General features: G+C 56.0%; 1 protein-coding gene across 2 annotated transcripts in view; it reads right to left on the bottom strand.

Annotated features, from left to right (window-relative positions):
- NFIX (nuclear factor I X) overlaps positions 1–25843 on the bottom strand; it is a 102323-nt gene extending 76480 nt beyond the window's left edge. For both annotated transcript variants that reach the window (XM_025367431.1, XM_025367433.1), the window contains exon 1: positions 25778–25843. In XM_025367431.1, the coding sequence (XP_025223216.1) occupies positions 25778–25804 (27 nt within the window). In that variant the 5' untranslated portion in view covers positions 25805–25843. The remainder of the gene's footprint in view (positions 1–25777) is intronic.
- Positions 25844–25849: the final 6 nt, after the last annotated feature.

The following is a 25849-nucleotide window of genomic DNA, read 5'->3' as shown; positions in this document are numbered from 1 at the left end:
CTGGGACCCCAGTCTGTGCCCTGAATGATCCATCTCAAGTGAACTGAGCTCATGGCTGACCCCTGAAAGAAACGGTTAGAGGTGAGAGTACAGAAGGCAGGTGTTACCAGAGACAGGCCTCTTAGGGTGGTGTCCGATAATTCACATCATGTTAATAACCAGCTTCAGTCCAATCAGCCAAAGATGTTAGCTTAGCGACATGACATAAGGTACCAAATTCTGCCTCTCCAACTTGCAGAGGCAATTTTGCCTTCTAAAGTCAAGGTGAGGTCATTAAAAACTACAAGTGAGTTTATATTTGGCATTGAGGTGTTTTTCTTGTATTCTGATTTATACTAAATATTAGATACCAAACAGAAAATGGCCAACACGAGCCTCCTGGAGAATCCTGGCATGTTCCGCTTCACAGACCACAGTGCCACAGTAGAAGAGACGTGCTCAATATGGGTTGAATCTGAATCTGGTGGTACAACTGGGTCAGGGATAGAGGTGGGGACAGCAACAGTCCCACAGCTGGGAGATGACAGATGGAAGGATCCATGTAGAAGTTACGGAAACAGGACAAGATGCATGATTGGCTCCTGGAGAGGGGTTGGGGGTCAAAACTCCATGGAATGGCGGAGAGATCAGAGGACAGGCCGCAAAAGAGTGTCTCAATAGAGCCTCAGGGACCCACAAAGAGCCCCAAGCACCCCCTCAAGGCTCTCTTAACAGAAGGAGCCACAGGCCTTTCCCAGGGCAGAAAGTTGGAGGAAGAACAATTGTCAATTGTCCTTCTCCTGCCAGTGGCTATAACCTTGCAGGTGGGCAGAAGATTCTCACGCAAATACTTTCCCCTCACCCCATTCTCTCTATGGGCTGCTGACTCCCAGTGGGGGAGGCCTTTCTGGAGGAGTGGCCAGGATATTCTGATGCTTAGGGCGATGAGAAGGTCTCTTTCTCTATTTCTCTCTCCTCCCTCCCTCCTTTCCTCCCCTCCTACTTTCGGCGCACACAGAGGAATTGCTCAGGTTCCATTAGAAACATTTCAAGCACCCTCCACTGCGGGCCCCCTCCTCCTGCATGCCACTGGTGGCGGCCATCAGCCCAGACACGCCCCTCATGAGCCCCAGACAAAAGGAAACTGTCCCCCTTTTGTTAAGAGAGTGGAGGCTCCTGTTGGAAGATTACCTGTCTCCGGCCCAGCCTCCTTCCCTTCTCCCCTCCAGCCCCAGGCAGGAGATCAGACCGCTTTACATCCTGCACCAAAGACCAGAATCAAGACAAAAAAATCCCTCATACGATTCAAGGCTTCTCCAGGTCTGAGTCACTGGCAAGTGTAAGAGTTCAGGCGATGGAAGAAGCGAGGGGACATGCAGGCCACAGAGTAGAAGGACGCGGGAAACGGGGAAAGGAAGCCAGTGATACTGGTAATACGAAGAGGAAAAAAAAAAAAAAAGACAAGGGGGGCAAAAAGGAAAAGCAGGAAGCATTGGGGGGAAAAGATATTTCCCCCATTGGAGAGAATCATCATCGAGAAGCCAGAAATAAGACTTTTTAAAAATTCACACGGGCTTTCGGTTTGTGGAAAGGGATTTTGCTGCCTTTGTGAAAGAAAAGCCTCTGTCTTTTATTGTTGAGTACTATTTGGTGGAAAAAAAAAAAAAAACCAGCAACAGTTTTCACTGAAACATTTCTAAAATACATACCCATGCCAGTTTCAGCCATCACTAGGAGAAATGTGCCCCCAACAGAAAAAGACTGAAAGGGCCACGGAGAAAGAGAAATAGAGAGAAGGAGAATGAAAAAAGAGAAAAAAGCCAAACCTGGAGAGAGAGTGCCAAGCTGGGCCCACAACTGCAAAGAAAGAAGGACAAAGATGGAGGGAAACAGAACAGCAGAGGAGGAAAAATAAGAAGACAGAAAAGGGCTCTGCGTCGCAGCAGAAAAAGAAAAACCAGTTAAGGAAAATGACCGCTTCTCCATGAGAAGAAATGCATGGTTTTCAAAAACTCCACACAACAGACCTGTCCACTGAGGCCTTATGGATTATTTTAGGAAAATATGTACAGTACCTCAATCACATATACAGTGTTAAAAATTCTTCAAGGAAACAAAATAATCTTCCCAGACTGAGATAGGTTTTGCAACCTGCCCGCATCTACCCATAGTGAAACATCTAGAAGCATAAGAAGTTGTATATTTTAAGACAGGGCCACTTTCAGGAGGCTTCTTTATCTTAAAAAAAAGAAAAAAAAATCCTATTTGTCCACATCCTGCTGGCCTTAAGGCCCAGATTTATTCTTTCAGATCCTGGACACTTGGGCCCATGTTGATCTGGGTAACTACAGGCAATTAGAGCAAATAACTGACAAAACTGCACAGAAATGACCAAATATTCCAGTATCCATTTTACTAAAGCATATCTGCAGCCTGGGTAAGAAAGGACACGGGAAATTAAAAAGGCCATAAACAGAGCCCCAGTTAGTTTGCCCAGTGGTTGGAATTTTGTAATTCAGCCTTGGTCTGAACCAAAAGAAGCCGGCTTCGTAACCCTGAGCTCTCTCATCTTGTCCCAAGATTACCGCTGCTTCGTGGAAGGCCACAAGAAGACAGTGGCCAGACAGCGGCCAGAGATGGGAAGGGAACTGCAGACATGACGCGGCGGCAGCACCGGGCAGCCAGGGAAGGGGCCCTGCTGCTTATCCTAGAGGAGGGTGGGGCCTCCCCTCAGTTGGGGGCCAACGAGAAGGGGTTCTGCAGTCAGAACAAAATCATCCAAGAGTCTGGAAACTCCAGGAATGGAAACCGGAAAATGCACTTTGCGAGGGAGCTCGGATAATTTGGACAAAGCGGGTTTTTGGCTGACTTGGGCCTGTTTTCCTCTGCTCAGGAAAGGCGGCTCTGCGCAGTTTCTTTCTAGTGTCCTCATGCTGGCTGAATGGATTCACCCCACACCCCGGTGCTGGGTCTAGGACAGGGTCTGCCTCACAGCCAGGCCGCACACTTCTCTCCTGTAAACCGCCCCCCCTCTTCCTTTTCTCTTCCAGACTACAAACCCGGAGCGGTGGCCTGGGATCGGGCCAACAGGCAGCCTCGTTCTGGCTCCAAATGCTCCTCTGCTCCAGGCACATCTCCCTTACCCTCTTGGCACAGAATAAAATAGGGTAGGAATGGGGATATTGGGGGAGACAATCTATTCTCTCTAGGGCAACTGGAAATTGTTTACTTTCATCTCATCCTCTACAAGGAATGGGAAACAAAAACCCTAGTCTTTAATTCATTATTTAGCTTGAAACTTCCTTGTGTCACCAAATAGAAGTAAAAGCTGGGGAAGGCCAAAGCTCTCTTCTCCAGCCGGCAGGCTGCATGGGGATAAAACCCTCCAAAGTGCGTGAAGGACAGATGACAACGAAGGGCTTCCGGGGGCAAGGGAAGTGCAGAGCCTCACACACCTAACCGGCTTGGGAAGTGTTACTTCATGGTGGTCAAGGGCCCTGGAAGAGGGAAGAACTGCACAGGCCAGCTTCACAACTTTTTCTGAAGAACTGAAAAAGTGACAAAAGGCAAGGCAAAGAGAGACCAGCGCGTGAAGATGAGATCTGTGCCCAGCACACTGTGAAAATATCTCGAAGGCGAGAGAGAAGGCCAGAGCAAATGGCAAAATGTTGAAAACTCACCCCAGACACCACAGCAAATCCTCTCCTTGGGGTGGGGAAGCGGGGTGGTCAGGGCAAGGTGACAAAACCCAAAAGGTGGGGGCCTTCCCAGTCCCTCTGTAAGAGCTCCATCAGGATCAGTCCAGATAACCCCCTTCATTTTACCAGTTCTGTTTCCCCTGCCACAGGAGAGACAAGGAGCAAGAAAGGATTTCTCCTCACCACCTGCCCTCAGATCGGCCTGGCACCCTCAGTCCTAAGGGAACCTCTTTCTTGCAATTGCTTCAGCCACAGGCAGTGGCCAGAACCCCAAAATGTACAACTTTAGGAGTTAGAAAGAGGTCATTTTTCAATTCCTCAAAATGTATTGCTCCCCCAACTATTTTATTATCAGGATCATTGCCCAGGAAACCCAAGAATCCACATTTCCCTGGTGTCTAGCCCCTGTAGAGCCTGACACTGGGGGTGCTTTGAGGAGCTCGGACCATGCCCACCCCTCGGCCACGCTCCGTCCCTCCCCGGCTCCCTTTCTTTCTCACCCTCTCTCCCCCTCTGCGTCCTTCAGCTCCAACACAAACTGTTTGCACGGGAAGTCTCCCTCTATGACCCGATTCAGCACACACAAGAGAAAACTGTGGGCGACAGACCCAACGTCCTAACGAACTTGAGTTAATTAATGCTAAGGAAGAAAAGAGGCGCCCTCGCTCTGTTGAATCACGGTTCACTAGCCCTTTCAGTTTGCTGTGGGTGGAGGAAAAAAAAAAGAGGCTTTTTGGTTCAAATATTTTTGGGGGGCGAAGAGAAAACAAAAACACCGCAGAAGGGCCATGGAGGGCGAAGCTGTCAGTACCTGCCCGGAGGAGCAGACGCGAAAGGAAGGAGCCCGGCAAGGGCTGCCGAGCGTCCTCCCCCTCACTGCTGGCCTGAGCAGTTCTGGGAAGACAGAGAGGGTGAAAGAAAAGGGAGGGGATTATCAATGGCTCCTGGGCCTGTTTAAATAAATCCCTCCAAAAATTATACTGTCAGACTACAAGATCCATTAAAAAAAAAAAAAAAAAACTCAAACCCAACAACCCAATTTGAACAGAGCCATGGAATTATTTTAACAGTGCAGAAAACCGAAGTATAAATGGCAAGCGTACATAAAATTTAAGTGTGCAAAGAAAAAAAGAAGAGGTGGCAATCCAGGGGAGCAGGGGCAGAGAGAACAGCTACAATTTTGCTTTCCAGATGTTGACAGCAAAATGTAATTGGCACGTAACTTACTCCTTACCATTTCTTATCCTTTAGCCCTGAGATGTTAAAATCCTACCTCTATACCTGTCTGTAGGCGGTTTTCAGGCACTCCACACATGTGGACCGGTCAGGATGCCTCGTGGACCACATGCCTGCTAGCTTTTTTATCAGCCCGATATTTTTTGCAAGCCCTCCCACCATTCCTAGCAGGAAGGACTAAGCAAAGCAGGCTAGAATAAATTTTTATTTAAATTTTTATTATTATTTTGTAATGCACAGGTTTTTCTTTACCTTTGAGACTGGGGCTTCTTTTTTTTAAAGTAAACTTTTTAACTGAAGCAAGGCATGTATAAAAATTGCACACATTGTAAGCTATGCCGCTTGATACACTTTCACAAAGTGAACACACCCATGTAACCCCACCCAGATTAAGAAATAAACATTTTCAGCCCCGCTGAACAGGCCTTAAATTTTTAAGCTATACAGTTCTCATAATTTATATGGCTTAGAAATACCTCCCTGTCACACCAGTATCGTCAAATGCAAACACCTATGTGCATACACGTGTTATAGAGCAGAGTGTGCTATTCATGTGACCACAAAAATGTGTGGCAAATAGAAGCCCCTCTCATCCTCACTGCTGCAGAGTACGTGTACGAGTACGTGTGTGTGTGTGTGTGTGTGTGTGTGTCTTCTGTCTATGCCTGCCCAACTCTGATCCCATCAACAGGGCAACCAACTGTGCAGCGGGTTTAGCAGACTAACAGGGCATGTATGGGGGACAAACAGGACCCACCGAGCTGAAAGTCAAACAGCCTTAGTGTCTGAGGGGAGCAAGGGCCCCTCCTCTCGCCCTGCTTGCCTGGCAGGCAGGGAATGGGGGGCCTCAGTATGTAGGTCATGAGGGAAAGTGACTCTGCAGAGCCAGGAGTTCCCAAAGGGAGAATGGGCACCCACTGGGATACACTGTCCCCATCCCTGTCCACAAGAGCCCTGCAGGGAGGTGAGGGGAGCAGAACGGCATCAAGAGAAGAGAGCAGAGAGAGTGAGCAAGCGGCACCAGGCCGGGCCCAGGGTCCTGGGGAGGGGCTGCCTCAAGAAGGGAGGCAGAGAACCCTGCCTCTGCCTACCCCTTCCCTGGCTCCAGCCCCAGCTGGTTCCCCCCCTCACTTTCACTAGCACTAAATTTACTTTATAATTTTAAAATTAAATTTTAAAAAAAGCAGGAAAGAGAAAGCACTGAAGGCAAAATACCTCCCACAGTATCTCTCTAAGGAGGAAAAAAAAGTTTCTGCTTATGTAAAAAGACGAATACAAGGGATCGCTGAAAAGTCTAAGGACCAAATAACAAGGAAAATAAAAGGGAAACACATGTAATGAAAAACACCTGAAGCAAATAAATAAAAAGCTCCCTTTGCAACTCAAAGGCACTTCACAGCCACTAATGCCTGTGGGCACTAGCCCCTATGCCCATTTATTGCCCATTTTTCCCATTGCTTTCTCACAGGGAGCTGTTTCTTCCCCAGGCACTTCAGGATCCCCTTTCCCTTCTAAGCGGTCTTCCCCACACCTGGGGGAAGGGCCACCGCAGCCACCTCGCCTACCACCAGCCCCCTACCACCAGCCCAGAGTCTAACCTCTGCATCCCTGATTAAAAAAAAAAGTCCTTTCCCCAACTCCCCCATCTCTCCAGGCCGTGCCCAGCCACTGGCCCTGGACCCTGCTCTTCCTCCCCAAATCCAGGCCCTGTGGCCAGTGGCAAGAGCACTCCTCTGGGGCTGGATGCCAGGCCCAGCCCAAGTGGGCAGCTCTCTCCTCTATCAAGGGCACAGGGTTGCCAAGGCGGGCTCTCCAAGACCGCATTTTCTCTTCCTATTGCATATAGGGCTGGAAAGAAAAAACTATTCAATTTAATTTAAAATATGACAAGGGATCTGAGCCCTATGAGCAGGCGATCTCTAGAAATACTTGATTCTTTTTAGGGGAGAGGATGCAGAGTAGGCAGCGAGGCTGCTTCCCCACACCCGGGTTTGACTCTCCCACCAGCCCGCCGCCTGGGAAACGCGCCCTCGGCTGGCATCGGGGTACCAGAGCCCGGCTCCTTTCTTCCTTTCTTTCTTTTTTAAACGGCTCTAGCGCAAACCAGGCAGTGGGTCAGGGCCCAGAGGCGGGGGAGGGAAGAGGAGAGGGCTGTCTCCAACTCGGGGAGAAGAACGGCCGGCCGCAACTTTCCCGGTTTGTGCCAGTTTGGGGATTTGCGAATCAGACCGGAGCGGAGGGAACGGCGGGTGAGAAAAAAAGCCCGCATTAAAAACTAACCAGCTCTGCCGAAAAGCGCGCTTTCCGCCCTTAAATAAGACAATGCTGAATGGAGAGGAGAGAGGAGAGATGAGTTATTTCTCACTCTTTAATTATTCCAATGCTTAGCATTATTTAAAAAGAAAACCACACACATTAGCCAATGATATATTCTAACCCTCAACAAAGCTGGTATTTTTCTCTGATTACAGACTTTGCCGTGGCAAACCCGGGCTCCGACGACAGAGGCAGCGCAGAAGCTTGCTCCTAAATGAGACAATTTTATTAAAATCATAATCATTCCTTGCATTTCTATAGCGCCTTTTCAGTGGCGGAGATCTCAGGTGCCCCACGTCCGGGTCTACTAGAGAATCGGGGCGACCGCAAGCTCAGTCGCGGGGCAGGCGAGGCTGGCCAGCTCCACGAAGCGTCACCGGCACGTAGTTTTCTTTTTTTAACAGCCTGTTTCTACCATTCAGCCTCTGTCTCACATGCTTTATATATATATATGTATATATATATATATAAAGTAATAAAACTCCTTTAAGTTAAAAAAAAAAATGTTTTTAGAGAAGAGGAAAAAGACTCGAAGAGTAAGGGGGGAAAAAAAAGCTAAGTGTGGTCTGGGAGCTTGGGGCGGGGGTGCTGCTGGGATGGGCCGCGTCTGGGTCCAGGGTGCAGGGCGCAGCAGGGTCAGCCGCTGCCCCAGGGTCACCTCCCTGGGCGCAGCTGCAGCGGGCTGAGTCATCCGCACGTGGAAAAGGACCTAACACCATCAAAGCGCATTTAAGTAATTCGAGTGATGAGAAGTCGGGTTTATGACCGGCTTCCGAGGGGACTGGGGACAGGCGGCTTTCTCTGAATGCCCGGGGGCTGTTCTGGCTCCGGGGGTGGCTCGGGGGACTTCAGCCCGACACCAGCTTCCTCCTCCAACAGGTTAAGTCGGGTCCGCAGGGCGCACACGTTCTTTTTCCACTTTTCCGTCCTCTCCCCTGGCCTGCCCAGGAAGTGCTGCAAAAGGGCTGGAAGCAATGGGTGGGGAGGCCTCGACGCCCCAAATTCAAGAAATCAGCCCGAGAGGGAAGGTGGCGTAGATCGAAAGGGACTTGGAGGGGAGGTTTTAGGTTTTTAAAGATTTTTTTAGAGGCTGCGCAACTCCCCGCGGCCTGAAGGCAGAAGAGAGAAAGGGAAAGCGCATTTTCTGCCACTTAGTCACATTTGTTCCCCGCGCTCGCTGGAGGCCAAACTCCCCCAAACCCAGCCAACCCTGGAAACAAACAAAAATCTCCCCTGGTAAATTTCCCCGCCTTTACTCCCCCAAAAGAGAAGGCTCGGGGATTGAAGGTGAGGTTCCTCAGAGACCAAGGTAATCTAGAGGTGGCGACGCTCACTATGCGACGCGGAGAGACCCTCTCCGAAGGGACGCCCCCAAGCTGTCCTCGGATTTGGGGGCAGTTAAACCCCAAACTCTCCCAAGCACCCAAAGAATCACAGCAATCATCAACATCGCATTCACAGCCAAAGCCTTCGAACGCTCATTATCCTCCGTCGCACGTCAGGATAGGCGGAGGAGAGAAACTGAGGCACAGGTGGTCCTGAGCCCCCAAACCCCGCGCGCCTGGGGTACAAACTAGCCTTAAGGCAAAAATGCCGACATCGGAGCCCCTTTTGGCGGCGGCCTTTGACGCAGCAAATGGTGAACCGGGACAGTCCTCCATGCCCACCAGCGCTGGGTCACTTTTTGGGGGGTGGGCCGGGGGGGGTCACTGTGAGGGGCAGGCCGCGCCCAGGCAGGAGGGAGCCGTGCTTGCGCAGCGAGGGGCCGGGAGGACGCCACCGCAACCCACTAGAGAGACTACGGTGCCTGGGAGGGATCATTGAGGAGCCTCTGGCCATGCAAACGGTCGAAAGCCTGACCTAGGCTCCCAGTTTCCCCTCACCTGCCCCCGCCGTCCACGGTCCCCACTCTCCACTCAGCACCCATGGCGGTTCCGTCGTCGGAGCCACCCTGGTACATGCCACAGGTCGCGTCTCACATCCGGGGCCTCGAAGCGCCGCTTCCCGCCTTTTCGTCGCCGCGCACGCGCACGCCGGGCTTTGCGCACAGCCCGCTCGTGTCCCGCGGCCTCTTCGCGCCCAGGTTCTGGGCCTTCTGCACGGTCTAGGCACTTGCTGTCCTCTTCCACCCCGCAGTGTGCGGTGCAAGTGGCAGTGACCGTCAGCACCCATTTTGCCCGCGACATGGAAAGCACACAACCTTCCCTCCTCCTGCCTGGGCCCCGGGGAGACCTCCCCACCACCTTTACCTCCAATAAGCCCCCTCCCCTGAGTCTGAGTCTGTTGCAGCGGGTCCGGGAAATGCCACGTGCCTTGAGAACCTCCAGAAAGGCTACAATGAAAGGAGCCCGTGGACGACGGACACCTGTCTAGGGGCGCACTTGGCAGAGGGGCTATCTCAGGTAGGGTACGTACTGGCACGCGACCTAATGCACAGAGACACTGGGGAGGGGATGTTCGTGCCAACATGGGGTGCAGCCCAGCTTCACTGTTCCGGGGACCCGGAGGAGACGCTGGAGTACCATCTAACTTTCTCCACCCAGGCTGGGACATTGAAGAGCTATGATTGGGCAGTGGAGCGTCTGGGGAGTCCCGGCATAACCCCCTGCCTCTGCTCCCACCCCTCCAAAACCCACCCAGCCTCACTCCTGAAGTCCATGGCTCACGCAGGGAATCGTCTCCACTGCCCGGGCGCACCTGGAGCGAAGGCCTGGAGGGCGGGTAGCGTGCCGCCCGAGCTGGACTCGGTCGGGGGCAAGTGGAAATTTCTCCCGAGGTGGGGTGGTGGGGGGCATTAAATGGCCTCTTTGTGGCGAATTGCAAGTCGTCACTCAGGGTTAATTTAAGCGGTAACTGCAAACACACACCAAAAAGCAATGTCTCGCCGCCAGCACCCACCCCCGCGATTGTGTTTCTGGGGCTGCGGGATTCGGCGCTGCAGTCCGGCCCTTGGGGGAGGGGGCTCCCCTGTCTTTAAGAACGTGGGACGTCCGCAGTGGAGAGGGGGAGGGCTGCTCCCGCCTCCCCCTACATCCCTGCCTGGCGAAATGGTTTTTGCAGGTTTGGGTCGAAGCCTAGTGGGGGTGGTAAAATCCAAGTACAAACGTGGAGCGGGAAGAGGGGGGAGCGGTTCTTACATATAAAAAGTATATATAAAGGTACAAATTTCAAATATAAATATAGCACATGCAGGGGCGCCACTGGGCAGCAGCAGTTCCGGGATGTCTCACCTGTGCCCCCAGGGACATATGGGGAGGCGGTGTTCCGAGAGGGATGGGGAAGGTGGGAATTAGGCCTCCCTTCCCTGCCAGCTCCCCCAACAACCTGAATGCCACTTTGAAGCCAGATGCCCTGGGCGGCCTGGCAGGTGTGTGACTCGTGAAACACGCGCGTGCAGGCTGGAGAGGTGTGTACCCGCATAGGCCTGGAGCCACGTGTGTGGGCACCAGAGCAGGCTCACAGACCCACCTGGAGCTCCCCATGGGGGCCCTGGGCACGAGTACCTGTGCTTGGAAGCTCCATCGGAAGGAAAGCAGGGGAGTGAATGCTTGTGTTCAGGTCCCCCGCGTGGTGCCCAATAGGGGTATGTTTATGGGTGTGAGTACACCAGCCAGTATCGTTGGGAATGTCAGGCCTAGGTGAGCACATAAGCTTTCGGTGCCTTAGCTCCTGATTGGGGACACCGGGCAAGGGCCTGCTGCGGACCTGGGTGGGAGCAACTGTATGACAGCATGCTTATGTGTGTGCACATGTCCGAGTGCCGGGCTGGGGTGTCAAACAGGGATGTGCATGAGCACGCCTAGGTGCCCTTCAGAGCAGGGCAGGGCAGGGGGGTGTGTGAGTGCTCTCGCATGCCTTGGGAGTAGCCACGTGCGCGGGGGCTGCCGTCTGGACCCAGTCGAGCCCGGATCTGGCCCCTGAGCGGGCCATGGGGCAGGGCCGGCCGCCCGGCAGGCCAAGGCGGGATGTCGTTGGAGCCCTGTTGGTTTTGGCCGAGGCAACTCCAATGGGGGAAGCCCCAGGAGCAGGCGGGGGCGGAACAAAGAAGGGGAAAGCAAGGGAAAAGTGGGTTGCAGAGGAGGAAGCGCCCTGGACCGCGGAGGGCCCCAGGGGCGGTGGAGGCTGGGGCCTGCCTGGGCCAGGGGGGCTCCTGGAGGCCTCCCGGGCCCAAAGTGGGTCAGTCCACCTGTGTGGACAGGGTCAGGATGTTGGTTTGAAGTCCTGAGACTTCTCTGCCTTTGAAGACCCTCTGCCCGATTCTACCCACCAAATCCCCTAAAGGACCACAAGCTGCCACCACTGTGGACCAACTCCAGCCCTCCACATGGCCACTCACACATCAGACACTCAAGCTTAGTGCCACTGTACTTGTAGTTGCCCCTCTGATAGCCCCCACGCTGGCCAGCGGTTTCTCAGTGTCCATCAGTACCCCACTTGGAGCCAAGTAGCATTTGGTGGGGAGGGCGTGGCCCAGTTTTCCCAGCCAAAGGCAGACGGTTTTGAACACCCTTAAGCGGGAAACCAGTAAGCCTCTTCCTCCTGTTTCTTGCTCTGGGCTTCTTAGAACCAGGGAATAGGAAGGGAATTCCCATGGGAAGGCCAGAAGGAGGAGCCTCAGGTGGCCAGGAGGGGGTTGAAAAGCTGGAGTGAACCTGTTTAAGTTTTGCTCACTCCTGGAAATCTGGCTGGGTAATCCCCACCACCCTGCTTCTAGCCCCATGACCTTGGCACTTGACCTTGTGGCCTCTGTTTCCTCATCTGTAAAACAGGTTACTCATACCTGCCTCGTCTTGGGAGGGTCACAGGAGGTCACGTATGCCCGCCCGCCTTCCCCCCCCCCCCCCCCCTGCCCAGGCATAATTGCTCTGGAGTCGGTAGCTGTTATTTTTATTGTGAGGAATCTATGGCTGTGACAAGCTGTGACGCTTGGTGTGATCGCGTGAGGCTGGCTGTGTGTGCGACTGTGCCGCTGTGTGTGTGTGTGTGCGTGTGTGTGACAGGTTGTGTGTGAGACTGTGCGTGGACGACAGATTGTGCCGGTGTGCGGCAGTGCTTGTGACAGGCTGTCACTGCGCGACAGACTGCGGGTGGCGGGGTGTTGCGGGCGTTGACTGTGAGTGGGGATGAGGCGGTGTGTGGGACTGGGACTGGGAGACCCCCGCAAATCTACCTCCTTGAGGAGCTGGCTACAGCGAGGATAGGGAGGCTCTCTGGAACTGCAGGAGGAACTCACTCCAGTTTCCTCCTGGGCCTTGGCTCTTCCATCACATTCAGTGGGACTACACCTGTCTGCAAACCTTGGAGGTGACAGGTCTCAGAGGACCCTGTGACAGAGCCTCTCCTTCACCTATTGTGTCGGCTCAAGTGCTCAGCCTCCAGCTTCTTGCTGGGGTTTGGGGGGGCCCAGGAGGGTAATCAGGGGGCTCAGAGCACGGAGGACTGCAGGCCTGGCTGGCTTCAGTGAGGGATGTGTACCCTGTGCCTGTTTCCCACGTTTTCCCTGAGCTCCAGGCCTGGGCAGGGCCAGCAGAGACCTGGAGAAAGAAGAAGATGGACTTGGGGAAAGATCAAGAAAAGCTAGGAGAGAAAGGGAGGAACAAAGTGAGAAAATCAGAGAGATGGGAAGATTGGAACAAGCGAGTAACATCAGCATGGGCTCCTCCCGGGACCCGGAGAACACCAAGCTGCTTGCAGTCAGGGCCACCAATCAAGAGGAAAACACACCAGGTTTATGGGGTCAGGACTGGCAGAAATGCCTGACGACACTGGAGCACTGCTTGTATACCAGGCCCTGTGCTCAGAGCCTACTTTTAGGGACTCACCTTTAGGGATGCAGCCCTGTCAGAGGGATGAAAAAACCCAGACTCGACTGAAAAGTCCACAGTGGGCCGGGCGCGGTGGCTCAAGCCTGTAATCCCAGCACTTTGGGAGGCCGAGACGGGCGGATCACGAGGTCAGGAGATCGAGACCATCCTGGCTAACACGGTGAAACCCCGTCTCTACTAAAAAATACAAAAAAATAGCCAGGTGAGGTGGCGGGCGCCTGTAGTCCCAGCTACTCGGGAGGCTGAGGCAGGAGAATGGCGTAAACCCGGGAGGCGGAGCTTGCAGTGAGCTGAGATCCGGCCACTGCACTCCAGCCTGGGCAACAAAGCGAGACTCCGTCTCAAAAAAAAAAAAAAAAGAAAGAAAAGTCCATAGTGGCCCTCTGCAGATGGGGAAACTAAGCTGGGGGGCCTCATCCCAGCACCCCGTCAAGCCCTGGAATCATGAGAATACAGGACCCCAAGGATCGGAGCCGTACATTTTTCCCAACATGGCAAAACCCCACCAGCTGGAAGAATCACAGGACTCCATGGGCTTGGGGGTAGTGCCTTGTCACCCCCTCCTACCTCCTTAGCATGTCAACATGTGTGTGTGTTGTATGTTATGTGTGCCATGCTCCAGGGCTGTCCTGTAGCTGTCCCTGGTGTTTAGGCCACAGGATGATGTCTGCATCTCTCTGTAGGCACAGGCCTATGTGTGTCTGCTCTGTGTGTCTGTGTGTCCGTTCAGGGCCAGCCCCTGCCACAGAGGGGGGAGCGGTATTGGAGCACCCCCCCTCCGAAAGTGTGTCTTTGATACTTGCAGTCTCGGCAGCGAAAAACAAGTTTCCACAGGGCCGCCTTGGGTTGAGGCCAGGCCGTCCTCAAATAACATTTGAAGTTACTTAGCAAACTTTGTTTAGTGCCGAGAGAGGCGCGGGCAGCGGGTGTGGGGTGGGGGGGAGGGCAATAAACCGGTTCCTCCGAAGTCCCTTACCCCATCTGGGGACACAAGTACCCAAGGTGAGGGCTTGGTTCCCCCACCCCAGCTCTGGGGAGTAGAAGCAGGAATCTTGGAACCTTGGGGAGAACTTAGGAAAGGGGAGAGGTTGGGGTACACTACAGATGAAGCCTTGCCATTGCCATGCCAGGGCCTGGGCTTGGGCAGAGATGCCCACCCTGGCCCCCTGGTGGCCCAGATGCCAATACCAGGTGCGGGGCAATCAGAAATGGGAGGGTCCCCACTTTTGCTGCAGTCCTGCTCTGCAATTTTGAGACTAAATGAAGGGGTGGATGGAGCGAGCTGGCTTAGAACATGTGCCCCCCAACCCCAGACATACACACGAGCACGCAGAAAGCCCCTGATGTCCACATGCCCGGCCCCCACCCCCAAATTCCCATTCCTGGGTCCCAGCCCCAGGCGGCAGAGAAGGCCGGAGAGCCAACGATGGCGGCGGGTTTGGAAGTGAGGTTGGCGCCTATGGGAGGGGGAGGGGGAAGAGATGCCAAAAATGGTGAGCCATTACAGGCGAGCAGGCGAGAGAGGGAGGAAGGGAGGGAGCAAACGGGGAAGATGGAAGCCAGGCGGGCATCCTTGCTGAGCTCCAGGCTGCAAAGGGGCAGCGGAAGAGGCAGCCCGGCCCTTCCAGGGAACAGGCATGGGGGATGATCCCCAGGTGGCACAGGACAAGCAGGGGCCCGGAGGCACCCAGCACTTCCCCACCCCCACCCCAAGCTTCGAAATGGAGACTGGCAGCAGCAGCCGCTCGGCTCTGCCCGGGCATGGGGTGGGGGTGGCAGGCAGGCAGGGCGCCAAACCAAATGCCACCAGGCTGGGCATGGTGGTTGCCAGCCTGCAGTGCCGACCCCGCCGGGCCTCAGCCCAGAGCTCTCAAGCCTGGAGCTTTGGGGGTGGAGAGAGTCTGGGGTCCTGGTGGGAGTTGGGGAACCCAACAGACAAAGCCAGATACCCCCAAGCTGTGGGCAGATCCCCAAGACCCTGCAAAGATGGCGCAGCCTGGTACTGCCAGGGTGACAGGCTGGGGTAAAAATAAACCCAGCCCGCCCCGGGGGAGCTAAATTGAGGGGCCCAGGTGGAAGTGCCACTCTGGGCCACCAGCTGCCCCCGCCCCATCCCCCAGCTCAGAGCAGCAGGGTTGCGAATACCCAGTGCCCATCAAGCCCCAGTTTCTGTACAGGAAAGGCCTCGGCCATCTTGTCCCCAGGTTTTGGGCGGGCACCGTATGGCATATCCACAAATATGGATAATAGATGAGCTCAGATTGAAGAAACGACAGGCAACATGGTCTGGGCAAATGATGGGCATGCCATGCTGAGCCACACATCCTTGACCTCCAGTCTGCCCCTTGGAGAGAGAAAGGGGCCTGGCGGGCTGCACTTAAGCTATAGCAAGGCAGCGTTCAAAATCAGCATCTCACCATGAGGCCTCCCTGCCCACCTCTGCTAAAACCACAGCTACCCAGCACTCCCGAGGGCCCAGCCGGCTCTGTTCTCCCCACAGCACCTAGTGCTGTCTCAAGGACTGGACACTCCCTTGTTTATCAGGTTCACAGTCTGCCCTCCCACTGGGGCTGGCATCTTTGCAGATTTTGCTCCCTGCCGAGCCCCCGGGGCCTAAAACAGAGCCTGGCACCCAGGAGGTGCTTGGTAAATATTTGTCGAAGGAATGCACAGGCCCCCGGCTGCACCCCCAGCATTTGGGCTCCGGCTGGGTGCCCAGTAAGGTGTGGGAGAGGACGTTTGGACCTGCGGGGGTGAGGGCAAGCCTGGCCAGCAGGGGTGCAGAGCGGATGAGACCACCATCCACCTTTATTCTGAGCCCTGGATGGAAGAAGATCTGAAGGTCAGAGTGGTAAGAAAGGTTCAAGGGTCAACCACTGGGGCATGTTTCAAATGGGGGTGTGGGGGTGTGCAGGTCCATTCTGAAATTTGGGAAAGGCCAGAGAACAAGCCGCAATTCTGTCGCATCAGCAGGATTTAGGGTGATGACGATCTTGGAGAAGGAGCTCCCTGCCCTGGACCCTAGCACTGGATACCTCTACTCTGAGTCTCCGTTTTTCATCCATAAGTTCAAAGCAGTTTTTTCACATCAAGCACAGTTTTAAAGCATGTGCTGTGAGCCAACTCTTCAGATCCTTACCACAACCCTGCTTTCTAGATACAGAAATTGAGACCCAGAGAGGTTAAGCAACTTGCCCGAAGTTACACAGCTAGTGAGTGGTAGAGCCAGGAGTCAAACCCAGGAAGGTGGCTCTGCAGGCCCCACTCTCCTAATAACAGTACCTGCTGAATACAGGATTCGAGAAGACAAGCTGGGAAGGCACTTAGCAAGGGCGCCACGCAGCAAGCACACAGTTCACATTAGTTGTTGCTACGATCTTAGGACAAACATTTATTTTGCTATTATCCTATCTTCTACCATTCTGCCGACCGCTATCTCTTCTCTCTTTCTCTGGGGTCAGAACTGGGGAGTCAAAGGCCAAAGGATTAGTAAGACAGCCCCATGGAGGACAGGAGTCTCAGAACTTAGCTTTGTTGGCCGGGCACAGTGGCTCATGCCTGTAATCCTAGCACTTTGGGAGGCCGAGGCAGGCGGATCATTTGAGGCCAGGAGTTTGAGACCAGCCTGGCCAACATGGAGAAACCCTGTCTCTATTAAAAATACAAAAATTAGCCAGGCATGATAGTGCACGTCTGTAATCCCAGCTACTTGGGAGGCTGAGGCACGAGAATTGCTTGAGCCCGGGAGGCCAATGTTGCAGTGAGCCGAGATTGCACCACTGTACTCAAGCCTGGGCAACAAAGTGAGACTCTGTCTTAAAAAAAAAAAAAAAAGAACTTAGCTTTGTCCCCGTCCCTTCTCTCGGTAGCTGTCAGTAGCAAGGAGGTGAGGGTGGAGCCCTCGGCCACTGAGTCTAGAAGACTGCAGGTATTCTGGGTAGGGGTGGGCATATGGTTTTCCAGGCTTTGTCTTGCCCCAGGCTTCTACAAACCAGGGCAGGGATTTGGGGCTCCCAGTTCTACCCTGAGAAGTCAGGGTGGCTGTAGCTGCTGCGCAAAGACAGCTGGTTGTGGCTGACAAACAGAGGGGAGGTGCCACCAGGGCAGGTCTCATCTCAGGCACCATTTCCAACCACTGCCAGGTGTGGCCCAGGTGCAAATGTGTGTGGGAGTGTGACTCTCGTCCCTGTGTGCTGGGGTAACACCAGACTGTGTACATGCCATGCCGATTGTGCCTAGGTTTGGCAGGGGAAAGGGGCATATATGCGACAATGCCTGCATTCTGGTGAGGGAGAGTGTGTGTGTGTGACACTGCGTCAGCTGGCTTCTTGTTTGGGTGTGACTGTGTATGTGGGTGCATGTGTAATGGGTGTCAAGGGTTAGCTGTGCCTGTGTGTGTTACTGTGTATCTGGGGACTCATGGCAGGGTTTCCAACCTTGGCACTACTGACATTTGGGGCTGGATCGTTCCTTGTGGTCGGCAAGGGTTGGGAGGTTCCATTGTAGGGGACTGAGCAGCGTCCCGGGTCTCCACTCACTAAATGCCAATAGCACCCCCTCCACAAGTGTGACAACCAAAAATGATTCCAGGCCGGGCATGGTGGCTCATGGCTCCCAGCACCTTAGGAGGCCAAGGCAGGAGGATCACCTGAGCCCAGGAATTCAAAGCCAGCCTGGAAAACATAGCCAGACCTCATCTTTACTACAAATTAAAAAATTAGCTGGGTATGGTGGTGCTCACCTGTAGTCCCAGCTACTTGCGAGGGTGAAGCAGAACTGCTTGAGCCCAGAAGTTCAAGACCAGCCTGGGCAACATAACAAGACTGTCTCTACAAAAAATTTAAAAATTAACCAGGTGTGGTGACATGCACCTGTAGTCCCTGCTACTCAGGAGGCTGAGATGGGTAGATCACTTGAGCTTAGGAGGTCAGGGCTGCAGTGAGCCGAGATTGCACCACTGTGCTCCAGCCTGGGCTGCAAATGAGAGTCTGTCTCTTAAAAAAAAAAAAAAATGTTTCCAGACATTTCCCAATGGGCAAAATCACTCCTGGTGACACTGGGTTAGGGAGTGTGTGGGATGTTTGTGTGTCTGAGAGCGTGTTATTGCATGCATGTGCGTGTACCTGTGTGCTTGGTGGTGTGTGCGGGTGTATCGGCGCCTGACAATATGAGTGCGTGTGCTGTGTGTTTCTAGCTATGCCTGTGGGTCTGAGCGTTTTACGGTGGCAGAGCCTGTGTCTGTGCTGTGTGCTTCACGGCATGTGATCGTGTGATTGCGCGTGTCCCGTGTGTCTGCACCCACGTGCACATCCCTGCGTGTGTAATGCCGCATTGATGTGTTCGGGTGTGGCCAGGTGCCTCTAAGTGTCTGTGAGTGAGGGCAAGCTTCTTTGCATGGGGACGCCTGTGTCTGTTTGATTGAGGGAGGTGCAGCATGCCAGTGTGTGTTAGCGTGATTCTTTGTGCCCGCAAGTGCCAGCGAGAGTGTGTGACTTTGTGCGAGATGGACCCAGAATAAACCCCCCCACCCCGAGATGATTCGACCGAAGCCGATATTTGGACGGAACCACCTGGATAATTTGGCCCCCATCCCTAGCTCCTGCCTGCCTTGGACTAAAAGGCCCAGGGGGGTCGGGTGCACCTCCATGCTGTCCCTTCCTCCAGCCTGGCTCACACAGATTCAGGTGGGGACAGACAGATCCCCGCTCTTGCCCGATCTGTGCCAGGAAGGCTGGCACTGAGCTTCAGCTGAGGGGGCAGGGTCCTTGGCGATGGTGGTGGGTACTGCCCCCTGCCTGCTGCTGGCCACTACCCCCGGCTCCCCTCAGGGTGGGGCCCAGGCGGGGAGAGCTCCCCAGTGCAACCCCGGCTTCCGATTGGCTGCAGAGCGCCGCAGTGCCCGCTATCCGCCTCCCCTCCCTGGCTGGCGCAGCCACATCGGTAGTGGTGGCAAACGCAACTTGGAGTTCTGGGCACAGCTGCGCCTCACAGAGGCCTGCCAGCCCCACCAGAAGCCAGACACCCCAGCTCCGTGCCCCCGACCCCTCCCTGCCCGCCCGCCCCGCTGGGCAGCTCAGTCACCCTGCCCATTGCCTCCCTCCGGCTGCCAGGCCCTGTCCACCCTGCTCCCTCACCCACCAGGCCTGTGCCCCCCTGGCCAAGCCCACTCAGGGGGCCCAGGCCCCTGCACGAGGCCACTCCCGCCCTCAGAGGGGCTCCTCGGGAGGGGGGAGGCGGTGAGGAAGGGGGGGTTGGGGAGCTAGCCCTTCTTCCTTTAGTGAACGCGCCCAGAGCTGGAGCCAAAAATCGAGGAGGAGAGATATTCAGACGGAGCCAAGACGCGTTTGGCAGGAGGAGAGAGAGAGGGAGAGAGGGAGCGGGAGGAGGGGAGGAGGGGAGGAGAGAGGGAGGAAAGAGAGAGAGAGAAAGGGGGAAAGAAGGGGGGACCTCAGTTTCCAAATCCGCGCCCTCAGAGCCTCGGAGGGATGGCGGCTGGCCCAGGGGTGTGGGGCCCAGGGCCTGCCTGGCTGTGGGGGCAGCGAGGATAGTGGGCTCAGGCCCACGGAGACAGCCGGACACCCAGCTGGCCAGGCTAGAACGGACACAAGCAGAAGCCAAGATCAATGTGCGCCGGGCAGACAGAGGGAGGCCTGTGGGCGGCCCGAACACACGCCCGCACCTCGCCGCCGCACAACAGGCTTCTGTCCACGCCAGGCCAGGGGCACGGGCGGGGCCCCCAGCAAGGCCACCGCGGCCGCACGACCTCATGGGAAGGGACTGAGCGGCCAGCCTGCTCCCAGCCGCTTGCCCAGCCGCCATAGCAGGCATCTTGTATGGTGCTCAGAGGCCAAGGGAATGCCCGGGAGAGGTGCCCATGGGGTGAGACCCACAGTGATCGTCCCGGGGACAAGCCCAGGAGGCCCAGTGATATGAGGGTGGTGACACCGGACACACGTGGGTTGACACGTATGTGGACACAAGTTGACATGGACAGGCCAACATGTGTGTGAGACACACGGATACACTCTTTGCCGTGACGCACAGACACCCAGAAAAACACTGCTGTAGATGTGACGCATGTCGCTGGGACACTGTCACCCCAGATACAAAGCGCAGATACAAAGATGGCGACCGGTACACCGATACCCGTTGACGCGCGCAGTGCCACCGTGACACAAAGACTACATCCGGCACACTGACACACATGGTGGCATGCTTCCCGACCCCCCGCTACCGAATACACAAGAGACAGGGTGTGCGATGATCCGTGGAGTCACAAGCAGGTAGCACCCAATGATGGACACTTGGAGACATGGAGAGGCATGGAGAGGGACCCGGGCAGGCACACACTGCCACACAGACATCTGCGGGAAAATGGTGGCTCTGAGGCCTGACATGCCGATTAACACGCACGCCGATCTGGGAGAACCCAGATAGTGGCTCACAGCTGTCCCCCTGGCCCATTCACCCCCACATCCAGGGCTTTGGGGGCAGGAAAATGAAGACACCCCCCTCCTTTCCTCCACCCCAGCTGGGAGGGAGGGGACAGAAGGCCCATCCTCAGCACCTCGTTGGAGAAAATGCCCAGCCTCCCCTACCTCTCTGGTCCAGCAAGTCCCCAGATTCCAGCTTCATGAGGGTGTGGGAGACAATATCTGAGCAGATTTAAAAGGCCAGGCTCCCTGTGGGTTAGATGGGGAGGCCAACAGTCAAGACACCGACCACGGGGGCATTTTGCCCGCAGCCACGGCGCCACGGCCAAACGCCCAGCATCGCTCCCACCCGCAATGCGCCCTGATCCAGCCAAGTGCCCACATTGCCCACATAGGATCCTGCACGTGTGTCCTGTCTCCATGACGGGTCCAGGTGACGATGCCCAGGTGCAGACTCAGAAACAGTTCTGGAGCTTGGGGACATCCCTGAAGTCATCATCTAGATGCACCAGGTCTCTTTGTCCCACGTATATTTGAATGAACGCGTGCACACATACTCTTATACCAGGACTCAGGGCCCCCAACCAGGGCATCTGGTCCTCATGGAACAGTGGAGGCCTCGTATCTCCCATCCTGCCCCCCACCCTCCCCTACCATCTCTCCCCTATCTTGAAGTCCTGCCACCTTCTGCTTGGCCTACAGGTCCCCATCCAAAGGTAAAAGAGCTGGGCCATGTGCAGTCTCCCATCCTTCCAAACTTTCTTCTTGCCTCCTCCTCCTCCAGGAAGTCCACTTGGATGTCTATGGTTGGGAGGTGCTCGACCCTGTCTTCTACCCTTCAGAGGCATCCCTCTCTCAGCTGGGAGGGTCTGGGAGGTTGACAACCAACAACTGGCAACAATTACCATTTCTGGAGCACACACTCAGGCACCACACTGAGCCTAAGTACAGCCCAAGAGGTAGACACTGGTTTTCGCCCATTTTACAGGCCAGGAGAATCCTGTGCTTCAGGTCGCAAGATTAGAAGATGTGGACCTGGAGCTCAAACCCATTTCTGTCTGATGGCAAAGCCTAGCCCTTGACTCTGCTCCCGCAGCCTCCGTCTAGGAGCTCTCAAGGCTATACAAGACATTCCAGGCCCTAGGGAGACTGGAGCACCCTGTTCCCGGCAGAGCCCTCGGCTCTGAGCTCGGCAGAGCATTGAAACATCTCACAGAGCCCCAGCTCATCTCATGAGCTACCCCATCCCGGCCCACACCTGGGCACACCACCCACCCCAGCAGTGGGCATGAATCGGGCAGGGCCAGAGCCGGAGAGAAAATGCCAAGTGCCATGAAAACAGGGCACCAGGCCAGAGCAGGGACAGAGAGCGATAGCTTTGCAGGGACAGAGGGGTGGCCAGAGTGACCCAGAGAGAAAGCTGAGGGAAGGGGGCATCAGGGAAGCCCCAGCCATCCCCCTCCCATGGAAGGAGTGTCGGGGGAGCTATGCAGATACAAAAGTACAGGAACTTCGGCTGCTTGTGTGGCCAGGAAAATGGGCGTAGGTCGCTGCGTGTCTGAGAGTGGGTGTATCCGTGTGTGCGCCCATGTATGTCTTTGTGTGTGTCAGCAAATGTTGGCATGTTTGCCTATGTATTCCTGTGGCAAGGAGGGGGAAGCACACATTGGGGGTGTGTGTGTGTGTGTGTGTGTATGTGTGTGTTTGAAAAGGTATTTGTGGCCGGGTGCAGTGGTTCATGCCTGTAATCCCAGCACTTTGGGAGGCCAAGGTGGGTGGATCATGAGGTCAGGAGTTCAAGACCAGCCTGGCCAAGATGGTGAAACCCCATCTCCACTGAAAAATACACAAATTACCCGGGTGTGGTGGTGGGCACCTGTAATCCCAGCTACTCAGGAAGCTGAGGCAGAGAATTGCTTGAACCAGGAAGGCGGAGGTTACAGTAAGCCAAGATTATGCCACTGCACTCCAGCCTGGGCAACAGAGCAAGACTCCATCTCAAAAAAAAAGGTATTTCTGTACACACCTAGGTGAGCCAACTGCGTTGTGTCTCTGTGTAAAGATGTGTAGCCATCCATCCGCCTGTCCGTCCTTGGGTCCATGTGAGCATGTGTGGGGGCGAACACACATTTGTGTCTGCCTGTATCCAAGCGTGTGATGTGGGCTCCCTGAGTCTGGGAGGTGTCGTGGTCTCCATGTGCCTTCTTCGCTATCTGTGTCATCTCGAGGGGTTTGTGAGTGTTTATGTGTGTGCTGGGGGTGGTTGTGAACACAAGTCCACCGTTTCCTGTGTCCGTACGTGCATCAAAGAGGTACTGCTGGGTCTCTAAGCCTACACCAATACATGTGTCCCGTTTCAAGAGGTGCATGTGTGTTAATGGGTGTGTGTGACAGTGTGAACACAAGTCCTCGGTTTCCTGTGTCCATAGGTCTGTAGGCTCATCAGTGGTCGTGTGTCTGGACATCGGTGTGAACAGGACACTTACATCTCCATCTTGGCGGTGATGGTGGTGTACATGAGTTCACATCCTGGTTGTGTCTCTGTTTCTTGGCGGGGTCGGGATGGGGAGGGGGGGTCCATCCATCCACCTCCCACCCCTCTCTCTGCCTGAGACTCAGGCCCGTGGCTGCAATGGACTCCAGCAGCTCCAGCAACCGCCCCGCCCGGCCGCCCTGAATTTCGATGCTTTTTCTAGAAGGAGATTTTTCCCCCCGCCCTTCCCCCTCGCCCACAGTACCTTTCCCCGCCAGGGCCCCGCTGCTCCAAGCTCGTTCCTGCTCAATCATTTATTGACTTTAAAATCGAAGCCAATTCTGGTTTGAAAAAAAGAAAAGGGAGAGAGAGAGAGGGAAAGAGAGAGAGGCAGGCCAGAGAGACAGAGAGAGAGAGTCCGAGACGCCAGTGGAGGGGGGAGCAGAGATGGGGCCAAAACTGGAGTCAGAGACAGAGATAGTCAGAGATATACAAAAGGACAGAGATGGAGAAAGAGAGATGGAAAAGGGCAGAGTACGCCAGAGACCGATAAAAACAGAGACCGAGAAAAAGACAGCGAACGAAAGAGGTTGTCAGAAAAACAGACCAGCAGGGCAAACTATGGAAGCAGAAAGATTTGTAAAAACAGAGATGTGATTGTTAGGGAGGGGCAGGCCAGACCCCACTGACCAGCCGACAGCAGCCACCTGCCCAGAGCTGAAGGGTTTCCCTGCCCACCATGAAGGGCTGGCAGCCTGGTGACACCATGCCCACTCCCCTCTCCAGCCATCCTGGCACACTGGAGCTGTCGCAACCTGGGCCTTCAGTCACACATAGCCAAGCACCCACCATTGCCCTGGGTCTAGCAGCCGCCCCAGCCCCTTCCTAGCCGTGTCACTGGTGGATCTGCGGGCATTTTCTCTCCCAGGGTGCTGTGAAATCTGAGGGGCGGGTGTCTCACCCAAGCCACGGGGGAGCAGGCTCAGATGTCTGGTGTGCTTGGCATGGAAGGCCGAGCTGGCAGCCTGGTGGGCAAGGGGCTGCTTGAGTGTGGGGTCTTGGTCCCACTAGGCCCCAAACATCGGCCACACAGCCCAGCCAAGTGTAACAGCAAAAAGGCACAGCTCAGACACCGCTGGGTAGGCAGTTGTTGTGAGGGGCACCCAACATAGAGTGGTCGTGGAACTGGAGGTGCAGATGTGGGGGTTCCCCACACTGCCATGATGCTCAGGGTGCATGCACACTGCAACATGTATGCATGCCCGTGTGCCCTCGCCAACACATACTTGGGCCTGCTTTCTACAGGAAAACCCGCTCTCTGGGCCATACACGGCCATGCCACGCAGGCCTGCCCATGGCCGGCCCACAGGGGCCACACACAGACTCTAGATTGATTCACACTCACATACACTTGCACTTGTGCATACAGGAGCATGGTGTGGCCACAAATGACATGCACTCCGACAAACCCCTCGCCCCTTGACACCACTGCACACTCGCGGCACGACCCAAAGTAGCAGCCATACCCACGTGGATTGCCACTGTAAGCTGTGGACACACTTGGCACATAGCTGACAGGGATCAGGCTGGGCAGAGGGGACAATTAGGGCCTGGCCTAGAGAACCCCCACATGCAGGCCTGGCTGGCAGCAGGGCTAAACAGCCTCAGATGTCCCCTCTTCAGAGACTGTTACCAGCTGTGGCCTGGCCCTGCAGGCAATGCTGTCAGGGCCACTGTGGAACTCTGGGCAGCTCCTGTGCCCTCTTAGAGCCTCAGGCCACAGCCCGGGGAGAGTTGGGTGGCCCGACAGGCATCCTCGAAGCTTTTGCCGCCGCCGTGCGCCGCTCAGGGAACTTCGCTGCAGGCGGGACGCGCTCTAGCAACGCGCCAAGGTCGGCGCTGTTGTGCCAGAGGCTGACCCGACGGTGTGGCCGCAGCACTGGCGGCTGTGTCCACGGCTGCCTCCCGCCCCTCCCGCCTCCAGGCGACGGGACGGGATTCCCCAGGCCTGCCGGGTCCACTCCGCAGCAGCGCGGGTCGCTAGGGCCAGAAAGTTTGCGCCGAGGAAAGTTTGGGGGTGGGGGGGGCTGAGGCTGCGACGTCCAGGGTCGGAGAGGCGCGGCCACCGCTGGCAGCGCGCCCGCCCCTCTCTCCCCTCCCCTGCCCCTCCGAAATTTGGGAGCCCCGCCATTTTCTTAGCCCCGCTCCCATGTGAGGCCTGAACAAAGACTTTGGGGAGACGCCCGGGCCGCTCGGCCCGCCCCAGGCACCCCGGCCGCACGCAAGGGCCGCCGCCACGCACGCCGGCCACTGCCACCCTCGGGAACCGAGGCGCCCGCCCCAGGAAGCGTCGCGGGACCCAATGTCCCCTCTGCGCCCTCGGGACCACCCTCTTGCCACTATGTCACCCCCGCAAACACTGCCAGCGGCCACGCTGCCCGGGTGCGCCTACAGTAGCCCACAGGTCGGCCAGAGTCCCGCTGCCCATCGCACCCTAGTCGAGCGCGCACACACACATACACACACACACATACGTACACGCACTCCCGCCTGCGCTCCAAGGGCAGCGCCACGACGCAGCTGGCCACCCCCGGAGCCCCCAAATGGAGTCCGCCCGGTGGCCAGGGTCGCACGCGCACGGTGACGCCCGCACGCGTGCCCGGGCTCACCGCGGCACAGCCTGCACCCCTCGGCGGCCCGCGGGCTCTCGGCCCCCGCCTTCCCGGCCGCCGCGCGTCCCCTCCGCCCGCCCGCGCCGCCGGCCGGCCTCCCGCGCCCGCTCCCCTCCCCCGGTCGCGCGGGGGCGGCGGCCGGTACCTGGGTGAGGCAGTACGGGGAGTACATAGCTGGGCGCCCGGGCGGGAGCGCGGCGGCCGGCCGCGGCGAGGG

The sequence above is a fragment of the Theropithecus gelada genome, chromosome 19 (assembly GCF_003255815.1).
Source record: "Theropithecus gelada isolate Dixy chromosome 19, Tgel_1.0, whole genome shotgun sequence".
NCBI lineage: Eukaryota > Metazoa > Chordata > Mammalia > Primates > Cercopithecidae > Theropithecus > Theropithecus gelada.
The sequence above is the reverse complement of the archived record's forward strand: the minus strand, read 5'-3'. Positions and strand labels throughout refer to the sequence as shown.